Raw genomic sequence first — 19,387 nt, forward strand, 5'->3', positions numbered from 1 at the left:
AGTCAATATAGTTTTATCAGTTTCATAATTTTTGAAATGACAATATATCACGGATCATGATATGTGTGTGTCCGTGTGTGTGCTATGCAAAAATCACAATGTGGGAAAAACCATGAAAGCAGTCAGTGCTTCTCTTGATTCCTGCAACCACTGTTAACTGCCAGCTCAGCTCTCCCCGCCTTATGCAGGGGTCATCAAATCACAAGAGCAGACACCGGCAAAAATCATGATGCAGGAAAAACTGTGAAGCTAGCCAATGCTTCTGCATAACACCATCCTTATTTCAGACATCATGATATATTGGTTCAGTTACCTCTGGAAGCAGCTCTGCAATTGAAACCTCCCATTTGGTGGGATTTGCCATCAAATGCATGCGGCCTGTGTGGACCCAGCAGGATCTTTCCTTCACTTGGAATATGGTGTTGGTTGCCAATGGGTTCCTTTGAAGGGTTCCTTCAGTTTTACTGTAGATCTTTATGTCAGGCTGGATGGAAGGACCAATGAGTCAGGTCAGCTTATTTCTGGGAAAGAGGAAAAACTAGCAACATTTGATAAGCTCTGTGTGCAAAGTCTTAGAAACTTCTTCAACTGTAACGTGTCTCTCCTCTTAAAACTCATTTTCAGGGTATTGGCATTTCAATGTTTGTAGGGAAAACATTTAAACCCTCAAGAAAATTAATCTGAAAATACAATTGAAACATACTCTCTCTCTCTCTATATATATATACATTTAATCAGAGGTGTTCTTTCTTTATGATAAACATTATCAAACTTAAGCATAATTCATAACAATATTTCACTGGGTGCAGCAGTGGCTATACTGCTCTATCACATCCCACTCCTGCCCAGCTGGTGTTAGGTTTGCTACGATAAAGAATTAAAATAACAATAAAGTAATAACCAATGCAAAATCATTCTTAAGCAAAGCAGTTGAAATCAGCAGCAGATAAAACAGGATGAAACCAAATAAACAGCAGAAGAAAAGCCAGTCTCAGCAGAACAGCAGGAAAGCCACAAGCCAAAGGGACACTGAAATAAAAAGGCTTTGTTTCTCCTGAATGCTAAAAGCAAAGGGTCCTGGTGGGTTTTCATGGGGTGTGTTCCTCATTGTCTATGCTGTTGCTGAGCCCTGAATGTTGTTTGGTTGTACACCAACTAAACCATTGTAAGACTATTGTGATATGTGAAACTTTTTGTTCAGGTGCTGGGCATGAGTACTGTAGAAGGGAAAATGTACCTGATAGCAATAATTGGAGATCACAGGTAAGCCTGGGCTAATGGCAATCCTTTGTTTTTCAGGGAGCATCACAATTTCCTGAAGTTGTGTCTGAAGCTGCTCTCTAACCACCTTGCTCTTGCATTAGCTGGCGGAGTAGCTACAAGCATACTTGGAAGGCAGGCTGGCCCGCTTCGGAATCTGTTGTTTAGATTGATGGACTCTTCTGTTCCAGATGAAATACAGGAGGTAAATCTCCAAAGTGGACCACACTTGCTTGTGTTTTTAGGTTGTGTGCCCTGTTAATTCAAGTTGGGAAGGCAGTCTAAAAATCTGACACCTAGAAACGCAGATCAGTATTCTGCCACAAGTTCTCTAACTTACCTGACTGTTTTATCACACTCTGTTAAGCTGAAACTAAAGTGTGTGTGTCCACAGCTTTGTTCCCAAAGCAACACCACACTCACAGTCACCCTCCAACTTAGGGAATTCCCAAAGTTTGTTAAAACACAAAAATACTTACACATAACTGCTCCTGCACCCCGTTGTACACTGAATGCTTACTCTTGTGCAGGAGAGCTGTTCAACAGTGGAACAGTCTTGCTCAGGAGGTTGTGGGCTGTCCTCCATTGGATGTCTTTAAGCAGAGGTTGGATGGCCATCTGTGACTGATGCTTTAGTTGAGATTCCTGCATTGTAGGGTTTGGACTAGATGATCCTTGGGGTCCCTTCCAACTCCTCAATTCTATGATTCCAGGAGATAAGGAAGGAAGTAAATGTTGCACAGCTTATAGCAGTTAATGGGCATCTAGTCTTTTCAGTTGATATATTGAAACTAATGTGTAGAGTGGTTGCAGAGCTATAATTTCAAAAATGTTTCAAAAATGCTTTCCAGGGTAAGTTGAAATAGTCTCAGCAACCTCTCATTCCACTTCTTAGGTTGTAATTGAAACTCTGTCAGTTGGAGCCACAATGCTACTGCCTCCATTGAGAGAGAGGATGGAATTGCTGCATTCCCTTCTACCCCAAGGTCCTGACAGATGGGAGAGCCTGTCAAAGGGGCAGGTAAAAAGACTCTTGGAATTAGCATTTGCTTGAACATGCTTCCATAGTAGCCACTATGGAGGATAACATGGTGTTATTCGGCTGAGGACATAAACTCTATTCTGCTGTGTAGTGTGTAGGTTGGGGATAAGTAAGCAAAAAGATATTCATTTTGTTTCCAGAGTAAGATGTAAATTATGTGGGTCAGAGGGACAATGGGTGACTTTGCTGGTGGCCAATTGAATTACAGGGAGATCACACAACAGGATGCTGGACTGAAGACTAGCAGGCTGGGAGAGGGGGGTAGTATTGGAACTGTGCTCCCATTCTGAAGCTGTTTCTACACTGCTACTAGGAACAAGGTGGGGCTTGTGAATAAAGAGTTTTACTGGACAAGTTTGATACAAACATTGTCTTGTTGCAATACAGAGAAATGTATCTTTGGTTTTTCTTAAACCATTATGAGATCCTACTCTGGGACAATCGCTTAAACCATAGTTTGGCAGTTCAGATGTAATTGCTAACTATGGTTTGAATGATCTAGAAAGAAGCTTGTGAAAGAAAGCACAGTTATATTTCTTCTTCAAGCGCATAGTTACTTTCCTATTTATAGAATTAATTTTGCTATTTTCAGTCAACTTTAAGAACAAGTTACATTTACCATTATTATGTCCCAATCATTCAAAACATTAGGTTAACATTGCTAAATATGATACACAAATTATATTATTTGCATACAGTGACAATATATAAATTAAGTGCTACCCAGTTGCCCATTATATTCCAGTTTGCCCTTCGATCCTGGACAAGTTTCATGTTCATGAAAATAAAACAATTTCATCTTGATTTTCGAATTGGGTTTTTCTCTCTTAAGAATTATAAATGAAGAAAATTGCCTATTTTTTATTTTTTCAGAGAATGCAATTGGATATTATTCTGACGAGTTTGCAGGACCATACTCATGTAGCCTCCTTGCTTGGCTATAGCTCACCATCTGATGCTCCAGATGTTTCCTCACTCTGTATTGCCTATGGGACTATTGCTGATCCAACATATGATGTCCAGAGTAATCATCCAGATACTCATCTGGCTGAAATTTTAATGAAGACCCTTCTGCGAAATTTAGGATTTTATACAGTAAGCTTTGAATTTTATTTCTGAATACCAATTAAGTTGGAATTGTTTCATACAGTGGTTCCCAATTGGTGCTCTGCGGACCTCCTGGGGTCTGTGGCACCATTCACATAACAAAAACTTCCATAGTGAGGTCAAATTTTTCAAAAGTAGGAGATCCATAGCTTGACTTTTGAAAAATAGGGGGTCTATAGTACTTAACCAATTGGAAACTTGATTTAATACAACAAACTAGGACAGAGGTGAATTGGAAAGGGATTTACCCATCCCCAAAACACCCTCACTTTACAGCAACGTTCAGTGGGGACTATAAACTATGCAACAACCATCACCCATTCAGAGTGAGGGGCGCAAGTAATTGTCCTCACTCTGAATTGGCTTTTTGACATTGTCATGTAATCATATCCAACTAATATAGTGCTTCAGTATCATTTCACTGACCACATGATTCCTGATTGGCTAGGATCATGTTGCCAGCACAAATATGACAGTATTCTTTAAAAATTGTGTTGAAGCAGTTGTCAATAGAGGCACAAACCTGGCGTGAAAAGTTTTGTGTTCTTGAAAACTCATTTTTATATGCAGAAGCTACCAGCTGCTTGGTCCTTTTTTTCTTTAGTCAGCTCCTTTTTAAAGTTGCGTATTAGTTGGATTAGTTGGACTCTTCTTCCTTCAGCTTTTTTGGGGGCAAAACTGAAACTTTTAGTTATTACTGGAAACTACCAGTGGCTTTCCATTAACAAAAGCATAGAGTTGTATCTAATGCTAGTCCTAGACCCATTGAAGTTAATAAACATGACTAACTTAGGTCCATGGATCTTTCACTTTGACTTAATTGAACCCATAGTTTATAAAAATAAGAAAGATGAGAATGATATGGAAATGTACATGATTATTCTTGTAACTGTCTAGGATCAAGCATTTGGGGAGCTGGAAAAGAACAGTGACAAATTTTTACTTGGAACATCATCATCAGAAAACAGCCAGCCTGCTCATCTACATGAGCTGTTGTGTTCCCTGCAGAAACAACTTCTGGCATATTGTCATATCAACAGTGTTAGTGAGGTTAGTGCTGTGACTTTTCATATGTATTGATGAGTATACTTGCTCCATAATGGGTGGAACAAAAAGGACCAATAAGGATATTTGGCTCTGACTTTTAGAAATCTGATTCTGTGAACAGAAGTTCATCATTCCCTCCTATTTTCAGTGTTCAGAGGTAAGTGGTGGTGCTTATGCAGCCAAAACAACACAATTCACGCGCAAGAGAGAAGTATTAGCAAGTTCAGGGAAAACCCAAGATTTGCAGTACAAAAAAACTTTTTTCAAAAAAACCTAGGGGGAGAACCCCGCCCAAATCATCCCAGCGAGAACTGATCATACTCAATGGCAAGAGAATGGTGCCTAGCTTTTAGAGGGGAAAATGGAGAAATTGTGTGGGAGGCAAAGTAATGGAATGGAGTCTCCAGGAGTAGGGCCATAGCTAGTTGGCTTGAACCCTAAACACCATGCTGCAACATATTGTTGCAGGTTTCCATTTGTAAAGCATATTTAGAATGTTTCTTTTCTTCCCAGAATTCAAGTAGTGTGTCGCTCCTGCACAAACACCTTCAACTTCTACTGCCTCATGCTACAGATATCTATTCCCGCTCTGCTACTTTGCTGAAGGAGAGTTCTTGGAATGGTAGTGTTGGGGAAAAACTAAGAGGTGTGTGTTACTTATTAGATCATGCGTAATATAAGGAATGTGAGCAGCAGAACCGAACAAGTTTGTTTTTTAAATGAGTCCATTTGCTGCTCAGGTTTTTTGCTAGTTATATCTTCTTTTGCCAGATCTTGTACTGGTATATTTAGATGTCTTTGCAATCTGAGAATTTAGGTATCAGCTCTTAGAAGGAAATACAACAAAACAGCACATGTCTTTCAAGACCTCTTCCTCACCTTTCCACTCCTTTTTGGGAGTTCTCTAGGTGCCTTCCATCATAAAAGCAAGTTATACAGTTACCCTAAAGCCAGTAAAAATGCAACAGAAAAAGCAGCAGTGAATAAACCAGAATAGGGGGTGCACACCAGGGGGGGGGGCAGTGGTCAAGCCCAAAGATCTTTACGGGTTGACTTAAGACTATCCAGGAGAGGAAGAGGTGAATTTCTCTGGCAGGAAGCTCCACATTGTGGCACTGATGTAGAAAGACCCTTGCCCTCATTCCCACCAACAGCGCTTCAGATTGTGGTGCAGTGGGGAACACAGAAGAGTCTTTCCTGTTGGCCACAGTGAATGGGCAGGATATAGCCTGTCAATTCAGTATAAATGAAAATGGCTCCATTAGCCTACCCTTGTTTGGGAACTACATTCAGTTTTGGAGACCCCCATTATCCCTTTGCCACAAAGCGGGGTGACAAATAATAAGAATCTCACAAAAATTTATATTGCAATACAGTTGTTAGTCTTTAAGATGCCACATCATTTGCTGCTGTTGAAAAATCCAACCATGGTTACCCTTTTGGAATTTATTAATGAAGTTATCATTTCCCCCTCCATTGCAGATGTAATTTATGTCTCTGCAGCCGGAAGCATGCTTTGCCAAATTGTCAATTCCTTGCTCTTACTGCCTGTATCAGTAGCCCGACCTTTATTGAGCTATCTGCTGGATCTGTTGCCACCTCTGGATCGCCTTAACAGACTGTTGCCAGCTGCTGTTCTCTTAGAAGATCAGGAGTTACAGTGGCCTCTTCATGGTAAGGCATTCAGTGCAGTACTTCTGCCTTCTGCAAGATAGGAATTGTAGAATGCAAATATGCTTTATGAATTTTGGGTAAAATGTGTTGTTCACCTGAACTTACCTTGGTTTATGTGCCCACCCCCCCCCCCCCATTTTTCTATGGTCACCAGAAACAGCATCACCTCCTAGTTCTGGTGTACCAGTTAATTTGTGAGTACAGAGGAAGGATAGCAGTTTCACAGTATACTTTCACAGAGTTTCAGCTCTAGGACTTCTGTGATGCCTAAAAAGTAATTTGGAGGCCCAGTTCACTAATTGCTGCTGCTAGACCTACCACCTTTGTTAACGTGAACACCAGCCCCTTAGGAATTAGCCTTGTTTTTTCCTAATCAGACCCCTGGTACATTTTGCTGTAGACATTTTAAGAAGTATTTTTTAACCACTTCAGACATTACTAAGTGTAAATCCCCAAGGGGGTCCTCCCTTGCTGAAGAGTTTTCTCTGAAATGAATTCTTCAATTTAGGTCATGTGCCTTCAAATGTTTTTCATCCTGATCTTCATTCAGCTCAGTGGAGGTAACTGTATGTGAATGAATACATCCATAGGTTGGTTCCTGCCACTGAAATGGGTGAGGAATTTGTTTTGGGAGCTTGTGTAGACATTGGAACTTGCATGCTCAGTACAGATCACAGGATGGGTAGGTGGGCTTGCATATTCTATCAAAACATCTTGGCTCAGAAAAAATTGACTATTAATATTTCAGCTATTAATATTTCTAGGTGGACCTGAACTGGTTGATCCAGCTGGGGTGCCCTTACCACAGCCTGCACAGTCATGGGTGTGGCTAGTTGACCTTGAGAGAACTGTGGCTCTGCTTATTGGACGCTGTCTTGGTGGAATGCTTCAAGGATCACCTGTGTCACCAGAAGAGCAAGATACTGCTTATTGGTTGAAAACACCACTGTTTAGTGATGGAGTTGAAATGGACATTCCTCAGTTAGGTAATCTCTTCAACTGCTTTATTGATGTGTGAATGCACACATGTGGATGCAGCGTTGTGGTTTGTTAGAATAATTATCTTGCTAACTCAGTCCATAAGTCCATCTAGTTCAGCATCCTGTCTCTTCAGAGTGGGCAGCCAGATGCATCTGAGAATCTCACAAGAGGACCAGGGAATTTCTGGCTTTAAAACCCCAAAAGGCAGGGCTTTAGGGAGAGTTCCACATGAGAGGGATGGTTCAGTAGGTGAGAAAGTGATGGGCTTGCAAAATTTCAAACTTTGGGTGTGTTTTTCTCTTTTCCTTTCTCAGTCTAGACTGAGGAAAGTGGGAAGACGTTATTCCCATATCGGGAGTAGTGCAGTCACTTTGCTAGTAGCAGAGAGAGCAATTTGCTTTTGTGCCCAAAAGGACAATGACTTTCTTCTAAATGGGGTCGAGTTTGTCTTAACTTAAAGCTGTCTTTCCTTGCTGTGCTTATGCTTAAAATTTCCTTTTGGAACACCAGCACAATGCCACTTTGTTGACTTTCTTCAAATTCATCCTCCAAACCCACTTTTTTCAGGAGATTTCAGTATTGTCTCTTTCCCCACCATGTTCTACTGTAACTGTGTTGAAGCATATGTGACTGCAATATAAATGCCTGTTCTTTCTCTTGTTTGTCTCCATCCCCTCCTTTCCTCTATGTGGAACTCTGGATTGTAAGATTCTCGGGACACAGACCTGTTGTCTTGTGTTCTCTAAAGTGGCAAGCATATTGATGGTGCTGTATAAATTGTTAAGACCAGATTATCTTAGGGACTATACACAAGCCTACCCCAATCTTGAGATTGTCATTGGTGATGCTTCTCCCCGCCCTGTCATTAATGACATTCCAGTTGATGAGAACCAGAGACAGAACTTTCTCAATTATGGCCCCATATTTTTCCTTCAAAAGAAAAAAAGCGTGTATTCGTTTTTAGGAAGATTTATCAATTGCTTTGTTTAATTGCTAGCTTACTGCTATTTTAATTTTGTTGTTTGAATTGAATTTTTTTACTGGTTTTTATTTATACTTTCTTAGTAGTATTGTTTGCTGCTGTACAAATACTTTTTGCATTGAAAAGACATCATTTGCCAATCTAATGCCCTCCAGATGTTTTGGGCTTCATCTCCCATCAGCCCCAGCTAGCACAGCCATGCTGCTGTCAGCCCAGCACAATATGGCCATGCTTGCTGGAGTCCAGAAGATCAGGAGGGCACCAGGTAGGCAAAGGCTGATCTACGCTAATAGCATTCTCTGAGCGCTTTTCATTGTGTAGTCAAAACACCATCCACACACGACAAGAGGTATCAGTAGCCGCGGGGAAAGTACAAAAAAGGCTTCAGAAAAAAGTGAGGACCTCCTGAGGACTGAGCAGGCTCACTGGCCATGGAATGCTTGATGTATTTGGGTTGCTGGGAGATGTATATGTATGGGGGGGGGTGGCAGTAGAACGGAAAACAACATGGCTGGCTTGTTGGAACCCTTTTGATTCAGGCCCCACTTGCAAGTACCTAAATAGATAAATAATGACATGACTTTTCATCTCATTTTAGACAAGTCCATGAGTTCCTTGTTAGAGGTAGCTCTCTCTGGAAATGAAGAACAAAAGCCGTTTGATTACAAGCTTTGCCCAGAAATCTCTGTCTTTGTGGATCTGGCTTTGGGGTGTGCAAAGGAGCCTGCTCGTAGCCTCTGGGTCAGCATGCAGGACTATGCAGTGAGTAAAGGTAAGTTCTTGGAAGCAAAAGAGCCACCTCCCACAGTGACAATAATTAAGCTTATCTGTGCTCATTTTGGAGGAGGGGCTCTTTCATTATTTGTTTAGTTAAAACAAAAACAAAAAACCAGGGTGTGGATCCACCTAGAACCATTTGAGAAACCACTTTGTCATGGCCGTTTTAGTTTAGGAAGGATTTGTATTTTCTGAAATTAGTTGCATTTCTATTGTGGTCAACTTGCTTATTAAAATAGCTGTACATTGGACATCTGCTGGCACAACCATATTGTTTAAAGCAGTTTTAGACACATAATAAATAGCAACTAGCATAGAACTACATAACCTTCTGCCTGCTGACCACACCTCATGGCAATGAAGTGTATCTGCCATTACTCTGAAAAACCCATCCCAATTTGATAGCCCACTTCATATAACTTGGTGCTATTTCATGGTGTGGGTGGGTAGGAGTGCAATATTTTGGGGTGAATACTGCCCAGTGTCAGAGCAGTGAAGTCCTTATTGAGGCTTTTAGCAGGCTGTGCTCACTGATCATGCCACATGGCTATTGCAAAATGAAAAAAGGAACTTCCCACTGGCAAGACAGCAGAGCTTCAAGTGAATCTTACCTCTGGCTCCGCCCACCACTGGCATGCATCCCTAGAAGGTTTTCCATTGAGGGAATGCAGCCCTTGGGGTGAAAAAGATTCCCCACTCCTGGTTTAAGGCAAAAATGCAGGCTGAATTATTGAAATATGGCTGAATAATTTGATGCTGTTTTAACTGTGAATATTTCAGGAAACTGATCAGTTCCTTTTCCCCTACCTCTTCAGATTGGGATAGTGCCACGCTGAGTAGTGAGTCGCTTTTGGATACTGTGTCTAGATTTGTTCTTGCTGCCCTCCTGAAACATACAAATTTGCTTAGTCAAGCAAGTGGTGAGAGCAGGCAAGTACCCAAAAAGCATTTTGAGACCTTTCCCCCTTGTGTTAGAGAGATTTCCTGTACTCTTAGCCTTATGTAACTTTTGTGTCTTTTAGGTATCAGCCTGGCAAAGCCTTAGTAGAAGTATATCGGTGTGTGTATAAAGTGCGGAGTCGTTTGCTTGCTTGCAAGAATATGGAACTTATTCAGACTAGGTCGTCTTCAAGGGATAGATGGGTAAGACTAAAGACTGGCACTTCTGCTCCTCTTTCTTACGTAGTGCAGGAAAATTGGTTTAACATGAAAGACTGCATAGTTGATTGTTTTTTTGAGGCCAACAATTATGTGAGCCTTTGTCTACAGTTTTGCTCACTTTCAATCCTATTTAGATGTGCTCAGTATATTTATTTCAGTTTCAGATTTTTGCTTGCTTCTGTTTTCTCTGTAGCTAGGGTTTTGTTTTTTAAAAAACATTCCTTTGTTTTACAGCATGTTTTACTTTTTGGGGGTGGGTGGGTTCTATGGACCACAAATAAAACTGTGTTTTTAAAATTAATTTGCCTACTGCTTTGAATTGTGGGGGAGTGGTTTATAAGGCTTATGTTAGTAGCTGTTTCTTCCTTTAACTGGACTCGGGAGACGCTTCTCTGCTTCCTGGTCAAACTGCTCTGAGAAGGAGGAAAAGGGATATTCTAGCTCTAAACTAGGGAGGCTTTTCTTGCCTGCTTTCCTATCTTCCTTGTTCTTAAGAAGGAGGTTGCTGGACTAGTTGATGTTTCCTGATTTGATTCATCATGGATCTTTTTCTTTTCTTCTGCTCCTGCCAAAGCAGTTACAGACTTGACATGCTGGTGCCATTCCTCTTGCATTGTCCCTCCCCTTAGAAGGTTCCACAAAAAGCCTTGTCATTATTGTCACAAGTATAAAACGGTTGTCTGCATCCATTCACACAAGCACAGATAGTGGAATTATTACTCCACCGCTTCATAAATTTTTGCAGGGGCAGTCATCCTGTGACCTGTGCTTATGGTGAAGCAATTTTACCACTACCATTTTACTATGAATTCAGCTCTACAGCCTGAAAGGACTGTGTGAGTCAGCTGCTGTTCAGCACAATCCACTACTGTTTCCTGTTTTAATTTAAGGGCAGATTTTTCCCCAGCTTGAAGCCAACCTTCCGGGGGCCTTCTGCCAGTGGTGGATGGGGTCAGAGGCAGAAGTGGGTGGATGTGATTCTTACCTCCATACAGAACACTATACAGTGGTACCTCGGGTTAAGTACTTAATTCGTTCCGGAGGTCCGTTCTTAACCTGAAACTGTTCTTAACCTGAAGCACCACTTTAGCTAATGGGGCCTCCTGCTGCTACCGCGCCGCCGGAGCACGATTTCTATTCTCATCCTGAAGCAAAGTTCTTAACTCGAGGTACTATTTCTGGGTTAGCGGAGTCTGTAACCTGAAGCGTATGTAACCCAAGGTACCACTGTATTCCATCCATACAAAAGTCAGGTTTCTACTTACCCTCCAGGCAAACAAAGTGCTGTCATATTTCAAGGACACATTCCAGCTGTGCTGCGGAAAAGGGTGTGTGACTTAAGGAAGAATCCTAGGGTCCAGGCAGAGAGAAGGCTGCAATAGGCCCCCAGGCCTGAGAAACCTCGCCCTTGGTTTGATTTAAGAACATACTTCTTATTAAGCAATGAGTTCTTCATATCTTTGAACCCTACCCTCTCTCCTCCCCTATCCCAGATGTCAGAAAATCCAGACTCTTTGGACATTGATGCGCAAGAGCACCCCTTTACTCGGACCATTGATGAAGAAGCAGAGATGGAAGAGCAGGCAGAAAGAGAAAGAGAAGAGGGGCACCCGGAACAAGAAGAGGAAGAGGAAGAAAGGGAGCATGAAGTTATGACAGCTGGCAGTAAGTAAAGTTTGGAAAAGATTCCACAGAAGCTTGTTCAGAGAGAGTCCCATTGAAATGAAGTTTTATCTGTGATGAACAAAAGTCACCTGAATAATTTTTACAGCCCTTGAGCTCTGCCTAGAAGTTAAGACCTTTGTTTTTGTGTTGCATGTTACAGAAATCTTTCAATGTTTCCTATCAGCCCGTGAAGTAGCTCGCAGTCGAGACCGAGAGAGAATAAATGGTGGGGCAGGGGCTCGAATGGATGACCAGGCCCCTCAGTCCCAGCAAGAACGCAGAGTCAGCAGAGACCTTCCTGAAGGACAAGATGTGTACACAGCTGCCTGCAACTCTGTGATCCATAGGTGTGCTTTGCTGATTCTGGGAGTCAGCCCCGTTATTGAGGAGCTGCAGAAACGAAGAGAGGAAGGGCAGTTGCAACAGCCATCAACTGGTACCGCAGAAGGGATTGGACTCATGACCAGGTGCGATTAATGAACTGTGCACAAGAGCAGCCAGCAGCTCTTGAAACCTTGCTGAGTAGATCCTCAGTAATCTGCTAAGGTAGGGTGAGCCTGCCAAACCCTAACAATAGGCGTCAGAGGTCCTACTGTTTGTTCCAGAGCAGTTAGTGGTACATTGGGCAGGTCTTAGAGTCAGGCCCTTTCCTTTGGTAGTGCCTAATTTGTGCAATGAGCTCCAAGGGATGGGGGTGGTGGTGGTGGAATATGCCAGGCTTTGTCTCTGGTGAAAGGCGAGGTCCTTGTTTGATAGAGCATTCTCTTGGCACTTCAGACTTCCCTGTGCATATTGTTAAACCCTAGGAGCTGCACTTTGCCTGCTCTTACGGAATCATAGAATTGCAGGGTTGGGAGGGACCCCAAGGATCATCTATTCCAACCCCCTGCTATGCAGGAATCTCAACTAAAGCATCCATGACAGATGACCATCCAACCTCTCCTTAAAAACCTGCAAGGAGTTTGTTCCACTGTCAGATGTTTAGTCAGAATCTCCTTTCTTGTAACTTGAATCCATTGGTTTTGGTCCTGTCTTCCGGAGCAGGAGAAGACAAGCTTGCTCCACCTTCCATGGGACAGCCCTTGAGATATCTGAAGATGGCTATCATATCTCCTCTCAATCTCCTCTTTTACCAGGCTAAACATACCCAATTCCCTCAACTGTTCCTTCCTCATAAGGCTTGGTTTCCAGACCAATTATAATCTTCAATTATTATCTTTTCTCTTTTTGCATCTGCATGAAACAGAAGTGAAAGCCTTACTGCAGAGAGTCGCTCAGTCCATTCTAGTTCAAGTTACAAACTGATGAAATCACGGAGTGAATCTGATTTATCTCAGCCTGAATCGGATGAAGAAGGTTATTCACTGGTAGGTGAAATACTTTAAAGCTTTGCATAATGTTACTCTTGCTGGTTCAGCTGCTGAAGATGCACTTGAAATGTTGTGAGTCTGTGTTGCAGTGGGATCTGCTTTCACATCAGCTCAGGACTTTATGGGTAGGTTGGGGCAAACCATCGCCCCCAAAGTGTGCCTGGGGAGTTTACATGCAGTGGGATCTAATTATTGCCATTGCTTAATTTCAGCCCTCTTTTCCCTGCTCTGTTTAATCATAAGTTGACTTTAAAATTCCCTTGGAGTTTGAAAAGCCACTCATGACATTGTGCAAAGGACTGCCTTGCTTACCTTAAAAATTTGTTGGGAGAAAACAAGACATGACATTCAAAATAACTTGGCAAATTAAGAATGTAGACAATCCCACAGATTACAGAAGAATATTTGACAGTGTTAAAGCTGTGTAAGTGGCAGCATGATGAACCCAAGCTGGTCAGTCTCATGACAAAGTAACTTCAAACCATAGGTTTGAATATCAAATGTCAAGTAAATTGGCTTATTTGTTTTAAAATTGGATGCCTGGTTTGTTTGCAATGCTGGGACCAAGATTCTTTAAAGGCAATGCTAAACCCAGCTGAAGTCTCCCTTCCAGCTATGCAAGAGTAGGAGAAGAGAAGCAGGAATATGTGAGACCAACACTTCGCTTATCCACTTAGCAGCATGCGATGGTCTAGGATTATGTGAGAACTGGCCCATGGTATGATTTTCAAATCTGAGAGACCTGTGGAAAAACATGTGCTCAAGTTCAGCACGGAATGCCTCCAGAAGTATAGAGGTGGTTGTCTTTTGGAAGTGCCCACTATGTTTTGTGTTCAGTATATTATATTTGGAATTGTTTACTCTGGTGGTAAGCTGCTGCATATAACTTATACATGAATGAGTTGCCTTTTTGTTTGCTGGTTAGGTGGAATTCCATCTCACGGTATCAGAGAGAGGCAAGACAGTGAAGCCCTCTCTGTGATCATTTGGCTCATGCCTTCTCAGAACTTCCCCATACAGTAGCCAATGATATCTGCCTTTGCTTACTTTCCTCTTCCAAGCCCGTTCCTTCTGTGTTGTGTCTGTTAAATTGAAAGCCAGCGTGAACAAACTTGTGTACATTGGTAGACATTGTATAAATGTAATAAATAAGGTATAACACTAACACTCTTTTTGGTTATTTTTATTCACTATAGAGTGGAAGACGAAATGTGGATTTGGACTTGGCATCATCCCATAGAAAGAGAGGTAATTGTGTAGAAAAGCCAGTTTTTCTAGTGTAGTGGTCTTGAAACTTTTAAGCCTCAGAAAATCTTTCTGTGTTGATTGGTCTGCTACAGAGCCCCTCTATACTGCAGGGAATTATGGACATACACACAGTTCACACTCCCTGGAATCTGTGTGTGCTCCAGAGTGTTGTCAAGTTGCCTCTGCAGCTCTGTTGCAGGAGAATACTGGTAATGGTAGGTAAGATGCCTTTTGAGCATCTTGTCTGCCATGACTCGAACACAGTTTGAAAACCCACACTTTGACATACCTGTAATAGAAGGTAAAGAACGATGAGAGCTTTCTCCAGCAAATAAATGCCATGTAGTGCAGGCAGTTTCACTATTTGCCTGCTTCTGGACCCCATAGAGTGGGCAAGTTGCAAGGGTGATTTATCCTAGGTAGGGCTGGACAATACCCTTGACTGAGATCCAGAGAACTGTTGCCATGGGGTGTAAACAATACAGATCTAGGATGGAAGAATCAGCAGGGAGGTTGGTCAGAAACTTGTTTCATTTCTCTGCTCATTCCTGCTCCCCTTGGCCCTGCTCTGCTTTCCTTGGAAAGTATCTTTGGGACTTGAACCCTTCATCAGGCTTTGGCTGGATGAGGGAGTTTATTCCCAGCTCTTAGTTACTCCTAGTTTTAATTACTCCTGTGGAGAGACATCTTCTTGGGGCAGCTCTTACCTTATCTGATAAGCTCAGCCTGCTGCCTGACCCTCTATCTTTAGAACACACTGCAATTTTTCAAATGTGAAGTCACCTCATGAATTATTGCATAACTCCTTTTTAGCATTCACATGGTAACGGGATATGAAGTGGTGCAATAAAAACCCATCACTTCCTTACACTGCAGGAAGTTTGAGAAGCTGCACATTCATGAACGTTGCTCAAACATTTCCCACTCTTAAAGCTGTTTTCCATGTATGGACAGAATGCAGATTGAATGTTGTCTTCTGTACCCAATGTCTCTCTTTGTCTTCTGATTCTTGTGTGGTAGTGTGTTTACTCCTTTTTGGCCAGTTGAGCCCCAGAAAAAAGAAGAGCTCCAAGCAAGTACATGACGGCATGTTGTGATTTTATTTTCTCTCTCTAGCTTGCCTACATACTTTATAAAACATAAAATATGTGTAGCAGTTGTTCCACATTCATTTTGAAAATTTCATTACTAGAAGCTGGCATATAAGGACAAGTAAACAGTGGGGTTTTTGTTCCATCTAATGTTGGCAGGTAGACATAGGCATAACGGCTCACTAAAAAATCAAGTTGTAAGAATGTATTTAGCATGTTTCTGTTTATGTTCAGGGGATCAGCATTGAGAGGATCAATGAATTGTGTACTTGGCATGTTTCAGAAGCCAGGTTCATTGGCTGGCATCTGCACTGAAAGGGCTGTGAAAAGGCTACTGTATGTAACCGTAGAGCAGCCTTCATCAGCTGGGGGCCTTCCAAATGTTTTGTGGCCTATAACTCCCATCAGCTCCAGTCAGCACCATTGTGCTGGCTGGGACTGATGGGAGTTATAGTCCAGAACCTCTGGAAGTCACTAGGTTGGGGAAGGCTGCCCTAGAGAGTGGACCTCATTGTCAGTTTAATACTGAGAAAGGCAAACTACAGAGTTTGATTGATATACTGTACTTACAAGTAATACAATAGCTTGTTTAAACCAAAGCAGGCAGCTTCCCCCAACTTTTCTTGAGGAGTCTTGTTAACTTAATCCAAAAGTATGACCATACTACCATTAATACTTTTATCTGCTGCACCACCTTGTTCTGCAATCCCAAGCTTGTCAAATACTGCTCCTTGGGATTTTTTTGCCTTGTACAGAAATAGTTCACCTGGTCTTCATCTGAACATAAGAAATGTGGTGCTGAATCAGGCCAATCTAGTCCAGGATCCTGTTCTCACAGTGGCAAACAAGAAGCAGGACCCAGGCACAAGAACACTCTCCCCTCCTATAGTTTCCAGCAATTGGTATTAAGAAGCATTCCTTCTCTGACTTTATCTTTTGTTGCTCCACTTTCAGTCCTCTATACGACTCATTTTTGCACAGGATAATTCCCGCCGAGCTGTTAAGGGCCTAGTGAAGAAGGCTTAAAATGGGAGTAAACAAGTTTTTAAAATCCAGGCAAAACAAACACAGTAACGTCATAGTAAAACTCCCCCCCCCCCCGTATGATAATCCTGTAATTTATTTTGTTTTTAAAATCCCACTCTCCCCAAGGAGTGCAGGACAATATACATGATTTCTGTTCCGTGCCCCTTTATCCCTGGAATAGCCCTGCAAGGTGGATTAAAGTAAAAGGTAACAGGTAGCCTAGGGTCACTCAGTGAACGTCATGGATTAGTAGGGATTTGAAACTGGGTTTTAATTGTCCTAGCCTAACTTTCTAACCTGGGACTATGCAATATTGTGGCCTCCAGATATTGTTGGGAGTACAACTCCCATTATCCCTGACCACCATGTTTTCTACCACTGCTGTAACCACGGCAGCACGCTGACTGATGCAGATGAGCTTAAGCTTCCAAGAGTAGGTCATGCTAGTATGTAGCTTTGTTCTGCTCACATATGCAGGATGCCTTGAATACCTGTTAGATGTGTTCAGACCATCTTTTTAAAAAATGCATAAGCTCTTTCACTTGTCCTTTCAGAGCCGCTTCACAATAACACTCTTTTGATCACTTTTAAAGAAAACTTTTTAAAACCACAAATTCTTTTACAAACTTGCATTTTGTGTAGTAGCCTCTTTGATTTTAATGATTGGGAGTTTCTCAAAGCACGTGGATAATCATAAATTTGGAGAACTGAAGTGTGTTAATCATACAACATCCCATCTAAAGGGGAGAGTTTAATGAAGAAAGTCATTTTTAATTTCCTTGGAGATCTGTAGTTGGTTTTGAGATTTTAGAGAAAGTAATTCCAACCCACAATTTAAAAATATTAAGTGATTTTGGTTACTCATTAGAATACGGGCTTTAAAAATATGAAGCAATTATGTACTTTGAACAATAACATAACCAAATTATTGTTAGAGAATTGAACACTTGTCTGTGGTACATACATACGTGATTTAATTTACATAATCCATAGTTCAAACCATGCTCAAGGCAGCTTACGGCATGAAAAACCATATAATTAAACATAACAAAAGTAGTCATAAACAATAAATAGAACATTAAAAAATACAAAACCAAACTGAACAATTTCCTCATAAATCACAATAAAACCTAAAATGTAGATACAAGAAACCCAACATATCAACAACCTCCGCCAACAAAATTCCAAACAGTATCCCAGCCCAAGAGTCTGTTCAGCAGTCTCAGCTTTTGTAACTGTAGTCAGTCATGTGCTCACCCTCCCAGGCCAAGTGGGAAAGGTCTGCAAGACAGCAAGCAAGTTTTCCAGGACTCACACCCAAGGAGGTATTTCCCCCTTCCCCCCCAAAAAATGTTTTAGCTTTCATATTTTCAAGACAGAAGCTTGCTTTTGGCTGCATTTTGTGCCAATTCTTAAAAGTTAAATAAAGACACTAAACTTTGTGAAACAGTATTTTTCGTGTACATTTTCATGAAGGCAAGACTTTAGTGTACCAAGAGGCATTCTGAGAAAGAAACCAAACTAGAAGAAGAAAGGAATCTGTTGGATGATGGTGGTGCTGCCTTGGTGTGTGTGGCTGTATTGGTTCATGATAGCATCAGAAATGAGGAGGTACATCTAGGGCATTCAATCCATTAAAAGGGGGACTTCCACAGAAAAGCTACAGGCCTTGGAATCACCAATACACCAAAGCTTTTTTCTTTTTCCTATCAGCAGTTCAGCTGAACAGTGCAACAGGCAGCAAATTTTGAATGCACAGAATAGTACTTCATAGCCACTGTTTCCGTTTTAATTATAATTCCATGCAAGCTTACAGTTAACTCATTTGGTATCAGTATGCAGCAGCAATACAGAGTGTGCATAGCTGCCATCTGATAATTGGAGTAGTTCTCGTTATCTGTTTGGCTATCCCTGTGCCCTCGTCATCTGTTTGGCTATCTCATTTGAACAGTCAGTAGCTATGCACACCCTGCATTGCTGCTGCATGCTGCTACCAGATGAGTTAACTGATCAACATATGCAGCAATTTGGGTGGGACCAGAAACTGCTTGCAGTCCCATTGGAAATTTGGGTGTGGGAGAGTCCTTGAAATCGGACTCTCCACAGGTGGTATGCTTTCAAAAGGAGGTTTGCTATATTACACCAAATGAATAGAAAACAGCTTGGAAGGAAGGCAGAAAAAAATAATTTGTGTGAGTTTACTTGCCCTTTACCCATTCCTGTACCTGCGTAAAGTTTTCATTCAGAGCAAGCTATGTATCATCCCCCTGCTTTGCCCTTAATAGTTTAATAATGCTGGTCAGCCACAATCCTTGCTTTACAATTGAATGTTAAAGAAGAAATGGAGTGCTCAGTTTGTTTTGTGGCAGACTGTTCTTTTCCTTCAACCACTCTCTGTTTTCTTTTATTTGTGTTACCATCTTATTCAGTATATAAGCTTTCAGCGGTTTGAGTGGCTTCTGCCTTTAATTTTCTTCTTTATGTTGCTTGAGGATTTACTGCTAGAAAAACATAGCTGAAGTTATCTTCCTTCAATAATAGTATACTTTGCTAACTGTGTGCATGAGATGATAGGAATACCTTTTACCATCTGTTGCAAAGCTGCCCATTCAATACTACTTGTCAGTGTTACTTAAAATCACTGCATTGGAATTTATGAAGTTTTGTTGTGTGTTTCTAGGAGCAGTCCACAGCCCAATTGAAGCACTAAGTGATTCATGGACTCGACTGAAGCACAGAGATTGGCTGTATAGCTCTATGTGTTTGTTTGGGGAGTCCGATTTTGATTTTACAAAATCTGTTGGAGTTCATACTCTGATTGAAAATGTTATTAGCTTTGTAAGCGGAGATGTGGGAAGCTCTCCAGGCTTCAAGGAGCCTGAAGAAAGCATGTCAACGAGCCCCCAGGCCTATATTATCGCAATGGAGCAGCAGCAACAGAGGGCAGAGGTGTGTA

General features: G+C 41.6%; 1 protein-coding gene across 19 annotated transcripts in view; it reads left to right on the plus strand.

Moving 5' to 3' along the window:
* Positions 1-19,387, plus strand: part of HERC1 (HECT and RLD domain containing E3 ubiquitin protein ligase family member 1) — a 111,393-nt gene that overhangs the window by 26,567 nt on the left and 65,439 nt on the right. For 14 of the 19 annotated variants that reach the window (XM_081887524.1, XM_081887536.1, XM_081887528.1 and 11 more), the window contains exons 12-27: positions 1,300-1,465; positions 2,156-2,281; positions 3,176-3,397; positions 4,307-4,459; positions 4,970-5,102; positions 5,939-6,130; positions 6,895-7,116; positions 8,692-8,865; positions 9,686-9,800; positions 9,893-10,013; positions 11,525-11,696; positions 11,857-12,163; positions 12,943-13,063; positions 14,263-14,314; positions 15,335-15,400; positions 19,112-19,380. In XM_081887524.1, coding sequence (XP_081743650.1) covers positions 1,300-1,465; positions 2,156-2,281; positions 3,176-3,397; positions 4,307-4,459; positions 4,970-5,102; positions 5,939-6,130; positions 6,895-7,116; positions 8,692-8,865; positions 9,686-9,800; positions 9,893-10,013; positions 11,525-11,696; positions 11,857-12,163; positions 12,943-13,063; positions 14,263-14,314; positions 15,335-15,400; positions 19,112-19,380 — 2,611 coding nt within the window. The remainder of the gene's footprint in view (positions 1-1,299; positions 1,466-2,155; positions 2,282-3,175; positions 3,398-4,306; positions 4,460-4,969; positions 5,103-5,938; positions 6,131-6,894; positions 7,117-8,691; positions 8,866-9,685; positions 9,801-9,892; positions 10,014-11,524; positions 11,697-11,856; positions 12,164-12,942; positions 13,064-14,262; positions 14,315-15,334; positions 15,401-19,111; positions 19,381-19,387) is intronic. The other 5 variants (XM_081887530.1, XM_081887531.1, XM_081887533.1 and 2 more) reach the window with 2 other exon arrangements.

Source organism: Podarcis melisellensis (assembly GCF_964234715.1).
Source record: "Podarcis melisellensis genome assembly, chromosome: 14".
In the NCBI taxonomy this organism is placed as follows: Eukaryota; Metazoa; Chordata; class Lepidosauria; order Squamata; family Lacertidae; genus Podarcis; species Podarcis melisellensis.